The following is a 15,171-nucleotide window of genomic DNA, read 5'->3' as shown; positions in this document are numbered from 1 at the left end:
CCCATGTCGACCAAACACCCTAAGGTAAGTGAGAGAGCTGAGGGTACCCGGGGCCACCTGCGCGTGTCTCATCGGTAAAAGCGAAGTTAGGGATGGAGCCAGTTTAGCTGGCGTGTGTGAGTGGTGAGTGTGAGTGTGAGTGTGAGTGTGAGTGTGGTGTGTGTGTGTGTGTGTGTGTGTGTGTGTGTCGTGTGTGTGTGATGTGTGTGTGCGTGTGATGTGTGGTGTGTGCGTGCTGTGTGTGTGTCCCATTTCATTCCCACACTTCCAGGAGGAACCGGGAGTTGCAGCTGGAGAAGTCTCCAGCTCTGTTTTTGTTTGAGAGTGAAACTCGCTCCATAATTATGACCTCAGCTGATAACAAGGAACCCCCAACTCCCCCCCCCCCCCTCCCTTCAACCACTATTAAGATGCCATGTCTATCCACCCACAAACACAGCATGGGGTAACACACTTCTTACCACATACAGTACGGGTGCTAAGAGGGCACAGCTCTTTGGAAGTGTAATCATGTATGGTCTAAAAGGAGGTAAGACAAGATAACAGTTACTTTACTGAACTTTTTAAAGAATTGAAGAAATCGTTGAACTTATTTAAAATAAATGTGTATTCTGTATTTTAAACTAAATCGTTTTTTCGTGCTCTCAGGGATGGATCCGGATTACCTTACATGTTAAGAATTTCTTTTTGAATCCAGCCCATACATTTAAATAATTCCCTCTTTAGGAAATGTTCTCTAATCATTTGTTTTGAAACGATTATAATATTTAGGAAGTACAAAGCTTTGTCAGCGGCAAGAAGGACACTCCAACTCATTTGTGCCTTTAACATCGTGTCCCCTAATTGATACCCCGTGCAGAGAACATAACATTTTCATTTGGGCAGATGTTTAAGGGTTTAAAAGGAGAGTTGTAATATCTTTCTTTCAAAGTAAAAGCACAGGGGTCAGAGATCAAACACTGTCCCTAATGGCTCGACAGGTTCTTAAATTAATAAACAAAGTTTGAATTAGTAATTGAAAAACACTCGGTTTAAAGAAAGTACTAAAATCCACATTCTATAAACACTTCTCAACATGTCAAATGTCTCTTCAGTGTCCTCCTCTCCCCACACGAGGGCAGCAACATGTTTGTGTTGGTGCGCACTGCATCAACTGAGCCACAGCGAAAGAACTATCTGATAAGATGGAGTTTGAAAGAAACAGAAATAGGTTACGGCTCTGCTGCTGAATCTGCCACTAACCCTTTCCTGTTATTTCTGTTTGACATGTTGTTCCGTTACTTTATCTTTGAGGTGCCGTATCTTACAGAGTAGATAAAGTACTCACTGCGAGAGTCGTAGTTTCACATCAGCAACACTGTACTGGCCCTGGAATGGATGTCTACAACAGAGAAGAAAGGCAGGCATCAATTTAATTATCTTTTATTTTCTCGTGCTAGCTTCCGACATATATTTGATCCATGGGGAAAAGCCACAACAATATACCTGCACTCCAAGTTTTAAATATGATATTGGAAGGAATCACATTATGGCTGTTCAAAATGGCCCCTTTGCAACAACTCAACCACTCTGTTCAGGTTTTGAGTTTTGAGACTTTAAACAGATTACATCCGGACCGTCTCATTGACTCTTTATAAAACTTAGAAATGATACATTTTGTCACAGCTGAGTCATTAGGAGTTTCTGTTTAAGATTGGCCCTCCTTGGTGACCCTACCCTGGGGTGATGGCGGCCATGGCGGGATGCTTGTTGCTGTACCACACCCGGTAGTTGTGGGTAATCTTCCAGGCTGCAACGAAAGGCGCTCCGTAGTCAGCCAGCAGCCTCTCGTTATCTGAGACCAAAAGAGAGATGTTCGGAGTCAGTGAACACGATTAGCAGCAAAACTGGATTTAATGTCATTTACTCCACAAAGCTGATTTAAGTGTGATGATCAGTGTGTGTGTGTGTGTGTGTGTGTGTGTGTGTGTGTGTGTGTGTGTGTGTGTGTGTGTGTGTGTGTGTGTGCAACAATTACAGCCCCGATCATTATTAGTAATGCATTGAAGATAAGTCACCGTAGAATCTACTTAACTTAAATGAAGAAGTGAGTAAGCTCCATATTTAAAGAAAAAGGAACTGTTTTCAGAGTTAGAAAAGATACAATGAGAAGAAAATATAAGGAACTGACTTTTTACAATAAAAATAATGAACAAATTGTGAAGAGCTGGTCAAGTTTTTGGATTGAATTGCATTGTTTTGCATTAAATACAGCATGACCATCAGGCTGGGACCCTTTTCGTGAATCATCATTATTATTTGTAATATTAGTATTTACTACAAAGGCTAATAGTGATAGCTATTGTTCTTCCCCTTGTTTAACTCAAATATTTATATACACTATGAACACATTTTTAATACAAAAAGAGTCCAAAATGGTCAAAAACATGTGTCTAATGCTTTAAAGACCATTTCAAATTCTTAATGTATGGTCTTTTAAAGTGCGTTCATGAGCATCACTATAATACAATGAGACTGTACCACTGTTACATTCTTTATTTAGATCAAATGTATTTCAATCCTATTTTAAAGCCTGCAGATACGCTAGCCAGTAATGGGTAATTACGAAAACCAAGCCCTCGATGAAGCCATGAGAGGGAAGGAGAGGTTACAGACGGGATGTGTCTGCGGTCCCCCACCTTGCTGCAGAGCGGAGGACAGTAGTGAGTGGAGGTAGAGGGTGAACTGGGCTCTGATCCACTCGTCTCCCCCCTCCCAGCCCGTGCCGTCCAGGAACACGTCGTCGCGGTTCTCCGTCACGTGCTTCACCAGGTAGTCGGCGAACCTCAGGTCGGCCGTCGTCAGGTTGAGGGTCTTCCGCAGCTCCAGGTCCTGGATGTGGACCAACGCTTCCTCCACCTTCAGCACAAAACATTATTTAAATACTTGACTTTTTTTTTTTTTAACCTTTGCATTGTGATTAAATCTTTTACAGCACCGACCTCCACGATAGCGTCACTGAGGTGCCTCTGCTGGCGGAAGAGGATGTTGGTTGCCCCGGCAACGAAGCCACGCACCGTCACATCTGACAGGAGGTGATGCTGCTGCAGCGCCATGTAGGGCATACACAGGTAACCCTGGCAACAAGAGGCAAAGGTCACTGTGTCACTATGTGAGTTTATATCCTGCGGAAACTCAAACACACAGTGGGGATTCTTTTATAAGGGCGGGGGGGGGCGGGGTTGAACAGAGATATAATTGAATAGGTTATTTATAAACTGCTGCTGATCTTTTATAGACTCTAAAAGTGGAAGGAAACATCACAATATATCACATATTTAGCATTTCCCTCCAAAACAAGCTCTTAGGGCAAAAACTCCAAGGCTGAAGATACAATTAAAATGCAGTTCATTTACTTTAAGGAATAAGAGGAATACAAAATATATTAACTGCAGAAAAACCTATAAATCCATGAGATGGAAAGACTGACTTTTCTACTAAGACTTAAATATATATACTTCACTCCATGGAAACATTTGAAAATATATAAGTATATTATTTGTATAATCAATAAAAATTGCATTTGGTTTGCCTTTTTCTCCACACACATACATGATTTACATCCACAGGAAGAAAGTATTGGACCCTGACAAATATTAAGATAAGAAAGACATTACACTGTCAAATACATTTAAAAAATAGATCTAGTAATCGCTCCATGGAGCTTGAGCTCAGCCTGAGGGATTTGTCCAGATCCTCTCTGAGTGAAGATGCCTCACATCTGACTTACAGTTAATGATTCACAGTGTAACCGTTACCTTAGTGAAGATGGGGAGCGGCAGGCCGTACTGGTCCTCCTCCAGCCCTGACACCAGCCCCTGGACCACCCCCCCCTGGCCGTTGGCGGGCAGCGGCTGCACGGTGATGGGCGTCCCCGGCTCGGGGTCGAAGGCGTCCGGGAGCTCCGCGTCTTTCCCCTCGGCTGCCTCCTTCTTCTCAGGACTCTCCTCCAGCACGCTGGGGTCCAGGGTCTCCCAGTCGCTCTCCGAGGAGTCCGGCGAGGTGCGAGACGGGGGTTTGAGGAGATGGCTGTCCCCCTCGGTGCTGTCCCCTGAGGACAGAGGCTCTGCGGCGGGCTGACCGCTCTCCTGCAGCTCCGGGGGGGTGCTGGCGATGTCGGTGGCGGACACGGAGATGAACTCCTCGGCCCCTGAGACGCTCTCCACCGGACTGGGGTCCTCCGACACGCTGCCCTTAGGCCTGTAGTGGGACGAGTCCACCAGGCCGTGCTCCATCATACCTGCACAGAGGACATTGAATGTGAGTTTATTTCCTTTCTGTCTCCATTTTCCATGATAACCCCTTTTGACGTCCGCTAGTTTTCTGTTTTACATAATAAGGGTTTCTACAATTGCAACATATTTCTGGAAGTGTCAGCTTGAAATTGAGTCATTTAAGAACAAGTAACACACACTACAGATACGCTGAGAGGCAAATAGTTAAAATATTTGAAAACATGCCTTGACTTGAGTAGACTTTCAAAACCTGACAGGGCCATCTTTTTTCTATTTCAACATGTATTTTGTTTGGTGTCATGCTTTGATCCAATGCAATGCTCATTACTTCTGTGCACTATCCTAACAAACGCTTAACTTCCTGTTAAAGTGGAGATGGTGGAGTTGCTGACCTGGAAATAGTGATAAAACTGTCATCAGAGCTCCTACTAGTCTGTTGACAGGAGACACGTAGAAAAGGACCTGCAAACATAAACAACAACAAAACAGACATACAGTGTTATTTAACGTGATATGTTCTGGACTACTAGAAAAGAGAATACATGTTTCTAATCGTACCTTCTTCTCCAGCAGAATGAGCTTGAAGAGGATAAGAACCTATGAAGGGTCAAATGAAGTGTTTACATTTTAAAGAACAATTATAATAAACACTTTAAAGCTTATCATTGTCTTTCAATGTGATTGTCTTACCTTGTGCTGAAAGTGAAGTATTAGATCTCTCGGTGACAATCCTGAAGAAAGAAAACAAACACACTTCAGCAAATGAGGAATTTGACAAATGCATAGTCATTTTTATGAAATCAGTTACAATTACACGACACAAAGTCCCATTAAGCACAAATATGGTCTGCATTTTTTTAAACTAATCATTAAAAAATCAATCGTAATTTTGAATGACGAAAAGCTATTATCATAAAATGAAGAAATTAACTTAAAATAATACATAAAATGCATGAAAGTTCAAATCAGTCCACTATTTTTGCTCACAAGTATGCAACTTCTCTTTTCAGCTGTGACATGCCACTGCTCTGCACGTCTGAAATGTTTTTCATTCTGAATGATTATGAACACATGAAGTGAGAGTTCGACCCACCTAGATAGACCTGCGACCCCTCGAGAGTGGAGCCCCTCAGGGAGCCGTTCATGTGGTCGTACAGTTCCTGCAGTGCGGAGGAGGGAGGTCAGTGGTGTTGTAAACAGAATAATCAAACTGATGGTTTCTAATGGAGTTTTTCTAACCTTTAAAATGGAGATCTGGGAGAAGTCTTTCTCCTCGAAGTACGCGTGTGTGATGAGCTGCAGCTTGGCTTGAAGCAAACCGAAGAGAGGCTGGAAACCAAGACAAACGCTGTCAGCACAGATCAAGTGTTTACAGTATGAAACATCATTGCCTATTTCTGCTCATAGGGAGAAACAGCACTCACACATGACTCCTGTTTTCCCTCAAATCTTTCCCCTCTAAAGCAGGAACTGGCCGGACATGATAAGATCTACTGTTTTCAGTTCGTCCTCATTTAAGATTAGAGTGAGAGATAAAAACAACTAAAGTAGCTCTTGCACAATTTTATAGGAGTTTTTTTATTTCCCTTTGTATGTAAAGTATAGTGTGTTGCATTGCTGGACACCCCTGTGACTGTAGCTATTGTGCATATGAAAATAAAACCGTTGAATAATTAATCTTGTTTTGCAGTTTGTTTTTCTTGGTAAGGGCATTTGCTGCATTTCGAAAAAAAAAAATCTTTAAATAATGAAAATGTCCTTCCACTGACATTATTAAACATTGAATATTAATAATATGTCACAGAAAAAGCACAACATACAAATATCAAACCTGAAAATGAGCATAATAGGGCCCCTTTAATAACAGAGGATTACAATTCGTTTCCTTTTCCTAAATGCATTAATAAAAGATGGGAAATAGCTCAAATAAAAACATCATTTACAAACTGATGGCTCATCCAGTGAAGTATATATCAGATTGTTCCAAAGCCTGAAGTCTCATGATGAATTTTAAAGCGTTGACTGTAAATTACGTAAATCTCTGTGGGGACGCATGAAATGGAAACGTCCGTCATGTTGATTCTTTTATCCCATCTTGTCTCCCATATTTCCATTCCTCTTCTACAAGATCATGCTGAGGTCACAGCTCAGAGAATTCATTTCTTTCCAGCATGAAAAGCTACTGACACTAAAAATGTTTTTATGTCATAAAAGACGGCTTCCCGACTGACTGACTGACTGACTGACTCACCACTCGACTGAGGACGCACACGCTCTTCTGAACCGTCTCCCTGGTGACGTCAGCCTGCCGGACTTTCAGGGCCTGCAGAGGGATTAAAGACATTCAGATATTTATTTATATTAATACCACAAACGCTGCGAGGCCAGACAGTGACTAATCGCTATGGAGAAATTATGTGGACAAAAATAGAAACGGGACATGATGCCATTTTATATCCTTCTCATCCAATCAAGAAGGGACACATTCACCTTAATTTATCAAGACTTTTATTCAGCTTTTTTATTGTTCTTTCACATGTAAAACAATGGAAGTTAATAGGGTTGAGTAATTGATGTATACATGGTCATTTTCTCGGTGGCGTATACCCTCATTCAATTAATTATGTGAGTATTTATCCCACCATATGTGCAAGCATGCTTTTAGCTATACATTTACTGAGCTAGATAACAAAATCCATGGCTTTTTAATAATTAAGTACAGAAAATAAGATGACTGACCTTTGCTTCTATTTGGCGATAACAGGAAACTCCATAGACACACTTCATGTCTTCACCGAGGGGCGGCAGGTGGAAATACACAGTGTCTGCAAAACAAAGTCACGTTAATAATGTACCTTTATCTGTAGACCTGGGTTCCCTGGCTCAGTACACCAAGCCCACCATTACGAACCTTGGCATTAAAATGGACCGTGAACTAAAACTTGAGAGTTAGATTAAATCTGTGGTAAAAACAAGCTTTTATCACTTTAGCTAGCCAAAGTAAAAGCTTTTCTCTCCAGCAGACAGCAGTTTGAGACAGTAGTCCACGCCTTTGTCACCACTCGGCTGGATTACTGTAACTCTCTCTACGTGGGGGTTAGTGGGTCCTCCCTCGCTCGTCTGCAGCGGGTGCAAAAATGCCGCAGCAAGGCTTTTAACTGGCACACGGAGATATGACCACATTTCCCCCATTTTGGCTTCTCTCCACTGGCTGCCAGTACATTTTAGGATTCATTTCAAAATTTGCTTTTAAATCCCTAAAGGCCATGACCCCACCATAACTTTCTGAGTTGCCCTTACACGCCCACCCGCCGTCTCAAGTCAGCGGATCAACTGCTCCTGAACGTGCCCAGAACCAAGTCAAAGCTCAGAGGGGGCCGTTGCTTCTCTGTAGAGACTCAGACAGGCCTCCAAACTGCCTGCTTTTAAATCGCTTCTTAAAACCCACCTCTTCTCCTTAGCGTATTAACATCTTTTACAGTGTTGCTTTTATTGCTTTTAAATTGTCTATTGTTTTTACTTGTACTTCTTTTATGGTGTGTGAGCAGAGCTGTGCTTTTTGTATGTTTTGTTTTTCGCCTGTACAGCACTTTGGTCTGGAGGTTTAAAGTGCTCTATAAGTAAAGCTGTATTGTATTGTATTAATAATCAGATTCTTATATACAGCGTGTCCATCAGGAGCATCTTGGAGCAAAAAGAAAGGGATACAATATGTGTTAGCTTAGCACCACTCCTGCAGGATTTGCTCTGCAGAATACGCTCACAGTGAGATACTCGTTAAAAAGGTTACGTGAGAGAAAAGGTACAAACGAGAGAATTCAACTCAGAGTCATAAAAGCTGAGGAGAGACAGGTAATGGGTTATTAATTTAAAACACAGCAAGGCTTCAAACAGCAGCAGGACAAACTGGATAAACCTGCAGAAATGGGCCGCCTGTCAATCAAAATTGATCTCTCAAACTTCAGTTAGAGAACCAAAACCAGTTCTGCTGCATGTTGACGCATTTACTAAAACCATTGGGGGAAAGATTTTACACTTTACTGCATTTATCTGACAGCTTTGGTTACTTTCAAATTAAGATGTTTGCATATTATATATATGAAGACTATGAAATGAGAGGTTTTGTTTTATTTGATTCAACAACCCAACAGTAACAACTTAAATAATCTGTCAAAATGAATAGTTTTTAAGGAATTGGTCATGTTTCACATTTCTTTCAATAATTGTAATTTCTTTGTAAAAATGTAGAGGTTTCTACTAAACAAAGATTATGAAAGTCTCCCTTTGGACTCTGGGTAACAGTGAAAACCGTTTTTTTTTACTATTTTCTGTTTTTTTTAAACGCTAACAATCAATCAATTAAGAGAGAAAACAATCAGCAGATTCATATATAATATACATTTTTGATACACGCTTTGAACACGCTTCCAGTCTCTGTTGTATATCATTGTTAATATAAGCTGTAGCCCCTAATCCATTTAACATGAGTTGAGGGGGATGTCATGCTGATTTGAGCAGGATCTGCAATAATAACAGATCAACGTTGGTGCGTTCAAAGACACTCTGGACATCTGAGACGTTATGCTTTTAGCTGTTATAAATGACCAAATCTCACATCATTCTTAAAGCTACATTAACGTTTGTCTCCAGGGAAATATTTCCAAATAATTCAGCTCATGAATAAAATACGGTTCTGGCAGCTGGTTTTTCTAATGTCGTATATTTAGAGTTTACCGAAACACAAAATGAAAAAGCAGAAAGAAAAGTCCTGCAAGAAAAATGTTATACTTTAGTGAATTGAATAGAAACTAGCGTGTAGAATAAAGGAAATCAGTCTTAAACCTTATGTGCAATGACATGGAAAACATTAGGTCAAATATGATTTACTGTCTAATAATACAAAATACTACATCATATCAAAGATCGCCTGAAGCCCCTAACACGAAACGTCTCTGGGAACAAGCAGTGTACAAAGTGCCACAACTATCCGCCTTCGTACCATGTGAGGAGAGGCTGACGAGCGTTTCATAATGTGGCGCATGAAGATCTCCTCAGGGAGCCACAAAGGTTCAATGTGGACGTCAGAGATTAAGCAGAGCCTGGACAGAGCTCCAGCTGCAAGAATCCAAAAACACAGCCTTCAACTCTCAGCTTCACAGCAGGAAGCTCTGCTGGAGATAAGTGAGGCTGGAGCAGCACACTGTGATTTACTTACAGACATTTTTGGTGTGGTTTCTTAAGATTATTTAAATCTGACGGGTTTATTTTGTGAGATAATACGCAGGTCTTCAATTTCCTCTGTGCATTGCATCGGGGTCCAGATGTGTTGCTTTTTTATTTACAGTGAACTGGACATGTTTAAAACCTGCGTAGAGATATATTGTATTGTGAAAATAAGGAAACCATTTTAGTCCAGCACTGTCAAGCTTTTCCTTATCCATAAACAGGGGAAATAGCAAAATAGAAACATTCAGTATGTGAGGGGCAAAACTGCTCAAAAATGTCCAAAACGATGCAAAACGTTGAATACAAAACAGCTACAACGACTACTTCCTTATTGGACATGAGCTCTGGGTGTTTCTTTGATGATTCTCTTTATCTTCAGTAGTGTTCCTCTCCCCTCTGTAACCAACACCCAGCTCTCTCAGTGTCACTGCTGCTTTTATGAGCCGCAGTGCAGAGGGAGTCGCTCACATCAATGCTGCTTTCATCAGCTAACAGTCTGCCGGAGCGGCACAAACAAAGGACACAAGAGAAGAAGAAACTCACAGCAGGAGTTCATTCAAATATTCTACATTTAGAAATGCAGAAATGGGCAAAAAGGCTGCCTGTGAGTGAGATCCTGAGAGGGGCTGGTTTTCTACTGAAGTGAATTCAGTGTTTCTCCTTGATTCAGACTACATCTTATGATCTGGGAGCTGAATGCTTACAATAATATATTCACTACAGAGTAACGTCAGCACAATAACAATAAGGTTTGATGGCTGTAGTTTTAGTCGGACTTTGACTCAGTTCTTCCTTCATAAGGGAAGTCTGAAGGGTAGCGGTGAACCACAGGAAGGTCACATGACTGCAGCCCAACACACGGGACACACACAGAGTCCCACTCTCTCTTCACAGTGTGGATACTGTTTCCCTCTGTAAAAACTCTACTTAAAGTGGACCTATCATGATATATTTGAAACATATATTGTAGGGCCATACCTATACAAAACATGTCTGTGAAGTTTTTTTTTTCAAAATACCAAACAGATCACCCATTGTAGCCATGCCTCATACTGCTCATAGCCCTCTTTTGCAGCCCTGTTGGAGAAACGCGGATCTTGGGTCCTTAGCTTGAAAAAAAGAAAGAAGAGGAGGCGGAGCTAATGCCTGATCAGAATTCTACCGGAGATAAAGTTAAATTCTGCTGTGATAAAACGCCATCCTGTTCCAAACCACATCAAGGATTATTTCTGAAACAGTATGGAGCTCAAATGCTTTTTTATCTTGCGGGTTTATCACAAGGTGAGTTCCTTTTTATTTCCTGCTTTTTAAAAACACATGTGCTCTCCAGTACAGGTTAGCTCTGAGTGTTAGCGAGGCTTGCTAATGTAAACAAAGACGAGATTACGTCCAAAACACGTCAGGCATTGTTTCTGATAGCAACTTTCTGAGGGTCCGCTGCCGATTTGACTTCATATCGGCAGCAAATCTAACCTAATGGCTCCGGAAACCCCAAAACACTCTTCTCCACAATAAACAAACTCCTCAGCCCCCTGGACACCACCACTCAGTCATTCAAAGTAGACAAATGCAGCTCTTTTCTCAAATTTTTTCAAAGCAAAATAGACAACATTTACAGCAGCTTAACCACTACCACACCAGCTCTCCCTCAAGCCACCTGCCCCCCCTTATCCTGCCAACCCCTGTCCCAGTTCTCCCCTGTCTCCCCTANCGGCCCCTCTGATCGAGTGGACCGCCGCCAGCCGAGTCCGACTCACGTGCTTCGGGTCGACCACCTCCACCCGCATCCCAACTCTGAAGGAGGTCCGCATGCTCTCTCCCAACTAATAATAATAATAATAATACGTTTAGTTAGTATAGCACCTTTCACAGAAATAGAATCCACAAAGTGCTTCACAAGAAAGAACAAATGTTAAAATTAAAATCACAGAAACTTGAATACAATAACAACATGAGGCAGAAATTTAAAGGGGACCTATCATGCCAAATGCACTTTTTTATGTCTTTTATACATGAATATGTGTCCCCGTTGTGTCGGGGAACTCACGCAGCGTCAGAAAATAAAACCCTCTCTCTTTTCCCCCGTACCCAAATCTCTAAAAACGGGGGAACAACGGAGCTGATCCAGATTTGCGTCCGATATGACGTAATATCTGAAATGTGGACCCACAGCCCTATCAGAAACGTTGCTATCAGAAACAATGCCTGACTGTTTTGGACGTAATATGGTCGGTGTTTACATTAGCATCGCTAACACTCAGAGCTAACCTGTACTGGAGAGCATGTGTGTGAAGAAGCAGGAAATAAAAAGGAACTCACCTTGTGGTATAACCGGCAAGAGAGAAAGCCTTTGAGCTCCATACTGTTTCAGAGATAATCCTTGATAATCCATGATATGGCGTTTCATCACGAAGACAGTATTTAGTTTGGGAGCTCAGCCCCCTCTTTTTAAAAAAAAGCTTTATACCTCAAATCAGCATTTTTGAATCAGGAAGTGANGACTGTTTTGGACGTAATATGGTCGGTGTTTACATTAGCATCGCTAACACTCAGAGCTAACCTGTACTGGAGAGCATGTGTGTGAAGAAGCAGGAAATAAAAAGGAACTCACCTTGTGGTATAACCGGCAAGAGAGAAAGCCTTTGAGCTCCATACTGTTTCAGAGATAATCCTTGATAATCCATGATATGGCGTTTCATCACGGCAGTATTTAGTTTAGACAGTAGCTGAAGGGTCCCGCATGAGCTCAGCCCCCTCTTTTTAAAAAAAAGCTTTATACCTCAAATCAGCATTTTTGAAACAGGAAGTGAAATAGAGGGATATGAGGCATGGCTGTTTTTAATTTTTTCATCATCACTTTTCTTGTTTTTTATGCATGGTGCTTGTTTAATAAAGACTATTAATTATACTTATAATAAAATGAGCCTCAGTATATTCAGACTTACCTTCAGGTAGAAGTCCACAGGTAAAGTGTGGGTCCCCACCAGCGTCTTCATCAGATACTCTTTCCAATCTGGGATGTGCTGCTTCACGTCTGGGGAGACACAATTCCTCAATTTAGATCATATCCTATAAAAGATCTGATGAAGGCTAAACACAACACGTCTGTGTCAAGTGTCCTACTTGGGTTGCCGTCCGGAGTTTTCCAATATGACGGACCATCTCGCACATGCGCAGTACAAATCGGGCAGGGGGACAGATCGGGTAGTGACAGCCATGCCTCATATCCCTCTATTTCACTTCCTGTTTCAAAAATGCTGATTTGAGGTATAAAGCTTTAAATTAAAAAGGAGGGGTCTGAGCTCATGCGGGACCCGGCAGCTACTGTCTAAACTAAATACTGCCGTGATGAAACGCCATATCATGGATTATCAAGGATTATCTCTGAAACAGTATGGAGCTCAAAGGCTTTCTCTCTTGCCGGTTATACCACAAGGTGAGTTCCTTTTTATTTCCTGCTTCTTCACACACATGCTCTCCAGTACAGGTTAGCTCTGAGTGTTAGCGATGCTAATGTAAACACCGACCATATTACGTCCAAAACAGTCGGGCATTGTTTCTGATAGCAACGTTTCTGATAGGGCCGTGGGTCCACATTTCAGATATTACGTCATATCAGATGCAAATCTGGATCAGCTCCGTTGTAGCCCCGTTTTTAGAGATTTGGGTACGGAGGAAAAGAGAGAGGGTTTTATTTTCTGACGCTGCGTGAGTTCCCTGACACACCGGGGACACATCTTTATGTTTAAAAGACATCAGAAAGTGCATATTGCATGATAGGTCCCCAAGAGAATCTGCTGTAATGACCCTCATGATATTTGATTATTTTTCAATGTGGCCTTATTTCTCAAGTCCTATATAGTAACAACACAGTCATAACTAGAAGTAGGGGGGACTCAAACTTCAATTGTGTGCAGTATATCATACTTGTTTTAAAATGTATATTGCTATATTTGTTCCTAGTCTGAAGTTTGGGAATTTTCTACTGACGCAAGCTTTTGTCACACATGATTTAGCTCTCAGGCCATCGCACGATAATACCTGTAATCCAGATTCTAGCTACGATTAACGAGATCATTTAGGCATTTCTTTTTTTTAAAGAAACCATGCATTTCAATCACAAGTACAGGTAGTGGTGTTCAGAGAGTTAGCCTAAATATAAATAAAAAAGACATGATGAAGTCATATTAACTGTCTTATTGTGTGAGTCCTCACCTTGTGGGGGCACCAGCAGTTTGCTAGTCATGGCGCACCATCCGATCGGGTTCAGCTCTGCAGAAACCAGGCTGCACCAAAAGTCATGGCTGCTGTCTTCCTCAAAGCCTTCGTACCTCAACAGAGCTTTATATCCTGCAGACGAGAGGACAGTCAATTACATTTTCTCATTACATTACATGACATGTTACTTATTAGACACTTTTATCCAAAGCGACGTACATACTCAACACTGTGGACAATCCCCACAGGAGCAATTTGGGGTGAAGTGTCTCAGGGACACAACGACATGCTGACTGCAGTGGGGTTTGAACCTGTGCTCACATGATCCGAACACCAACGCACTAGTCCACTGCGCCACAGCCTCCCACTGCTGTTGTTTTAATATCTAAAATGTAAATGCTTTTGTTTTAATTCCTTCTGTTTTGCTTTAATGGCAATCTTATCAGTATTTTTAATTAATCCTTATTTCTATTTTTGATATTATTTTGTGGTTTGTACCCTTATTTTGTCAAACTTTCAAACTCATTGACACCAGAAAAATATAACTACTGCCACCATGTGCTTGTAATAATAAATGATGGTAATACTAACATTTATTTTTACTTTATTCCAACCGCGGGAAACATTATTAGGTTTAGAAGAAACAAACGTATTTTGTGCAGCCCTAGTTTTCTTTTGAAGAATATCTATAACAGGGCTATTCAATTAATTTGGAATGGGGGCCGGTTGATGAAAATGATCCAAAGCAAGGGGCCGGGAAAAAAATGGCTTGAAATATGAGCAATCATATTAAGAGCTTCCGATACAGTAAATACTACAGCAGGTCACCCTTGAAAAAGAGTTCAATGATCTCAATGGGATTCACCTGCATAAATAAAGGTATGAAATGAAATGACTACAACAGCATAGTGGAGTGCATATATTTTGTTTAATTAAATCAAACATAGCCCCAAGGCCTTTATAAATGGCAAGTTCAGAACTCAGTACATGTGAAGCTAATATAACCATCAACATCATTAGATTTAGATTAAATGATCGAATAATTCACACAAAATAGCAATTTAGGGCCATACACAAACAACAGTGCATATTATGGTATAATAACAATAAAGACAAGTGAGCCATACCACATCAATTGCTTAATTAAAAGCAAAAACAATTATCAAAAGNAGTTTAATTAATTATTTTTTTTAATTAAACTTTTATTTTTTATTTTTTAACATTATACTCAAAGGGCCAGTAAATATCACCCGGGGGCCGGATTTGGCCCGCGGGCCGCCAATTGAATAGCCCTGATCTATAACATGAGTAACACGTGTACTTTTGCAAACAAATGATATCTAAAATGTGCATGCTTTTGTTTTAATTCCTTCTGTTTTGCTTTAATTCGTACGGGTGTCTAAACTTCTCTTGTGCTGCAGTCTTGGTCACTCCTTTTCAAAAGACATCCTGA

General features: G+C 41.0%; 2 protein-coding genes across 2 annotated transcripts in view; both read right to left on the bottom strand.

The window, feature by feature from the left end:
* Window positions 1-7,192, bottom strand: part of avl9 (AVL9 homolog (S. cerevisiase)) — a gene marked incomplete at its 5' end in the record, with an annotated part of 14,529 nt that extends 7,337 nt beyond the window's left edge. The window contains 13 exons of the mRNA XM_010767720.1: window positions 1,328-1,381; window positions 1,717-1,834; window positions 2,679-2,898; window positions 2,982-3,116; window positions 3,798-4,279; window positions 4,667-4,736; window positions 4,833-4,871; window positions 4,965-5,005; window positions 5,368-5,434; window positions 5,514-5,603; window positions 6,526-6,597; window positions 7,014-7,099; window positions 7,186-7,192. Coding sequence (XP_010766022.1) covers window positions 1,328-1,381; window positions 1,717-1,834; window positions 2,679-2,898; window positions 2,982-3,116; window positions 3,798-4,279; window positions 4,667-4,736; window positions 4,833-4,871; window positions 4,965-5,005; window positions 5,368-5,434; window positions 5,514-5,603; window positions 6,526-6,597; window positions 7,014-7,099; window positions 7,186-7,192 — 1,481 coding nt within the window. The remainder of the gene's footprint in view (window positions 1-1,327; window positions 1,382-1,716; window positions 1,835-2,678; window positions 2,899-2,981; window positions 3,117-3,797; window positions 4,280-4,666; window positions 4,737-4,832; window positions 4,872-4,964; window positions 5,006-5,367; window positions 5,435-5,513; window positions 5,604-6,525; window positions 6,598-7,013; window positions 7,100-7,185) is intronic.
* A 3,975-nt stretch (window positions 7,193-11,167) lies between these two features.
* The window catches only part of LOC104942489 (lethal(3)malignant brain tumor-like protein 2), a gene marked incomplete at its 5' end in the record, with an annotated part of 6,023 nt that continues 2,019 nt past the window's right edge, over window positions 11,168-15,171 (bottom strand). Inside the window, 3 exons of the mRNA XM_010767719.1 lie at window positions 11,168-11,323; window positions 12,446-12,534; window positions 13,716-13,850. Coding sequence (XP_010766021.1) covers window positions 11,168-11,323; window positions 12,446-12,534; window positions 13,716-13,850 — 380 coding nt within the window. The remainder of the gene's footprint in view (window positions 11,324-12,445; window positions 12,535-13,715; window positions 13,851-15,171) is intronic.

Source organism: Notothenia coriiceps, unplaced genomic scaffold (assembly GCF_000735185.1).
Source record: "Notothenia coriiceps isolate Sejong01 unplaced genomic scaffold, NC01 NC01_scaffold00004604, whole genome shotgun sequence".
In the NCBI taxonomy this organism is placed as follows: Eukaryota; Metazoa; Chordata; class Actinopteri; order Perciformes; family Nototheniidae; genus Notothenia; species Notothenia coriiceps.
Note: the sequence above shows the minus strand (reverse complement) of the source record. Positions and strands in the feature narration are given on the sequence as shown.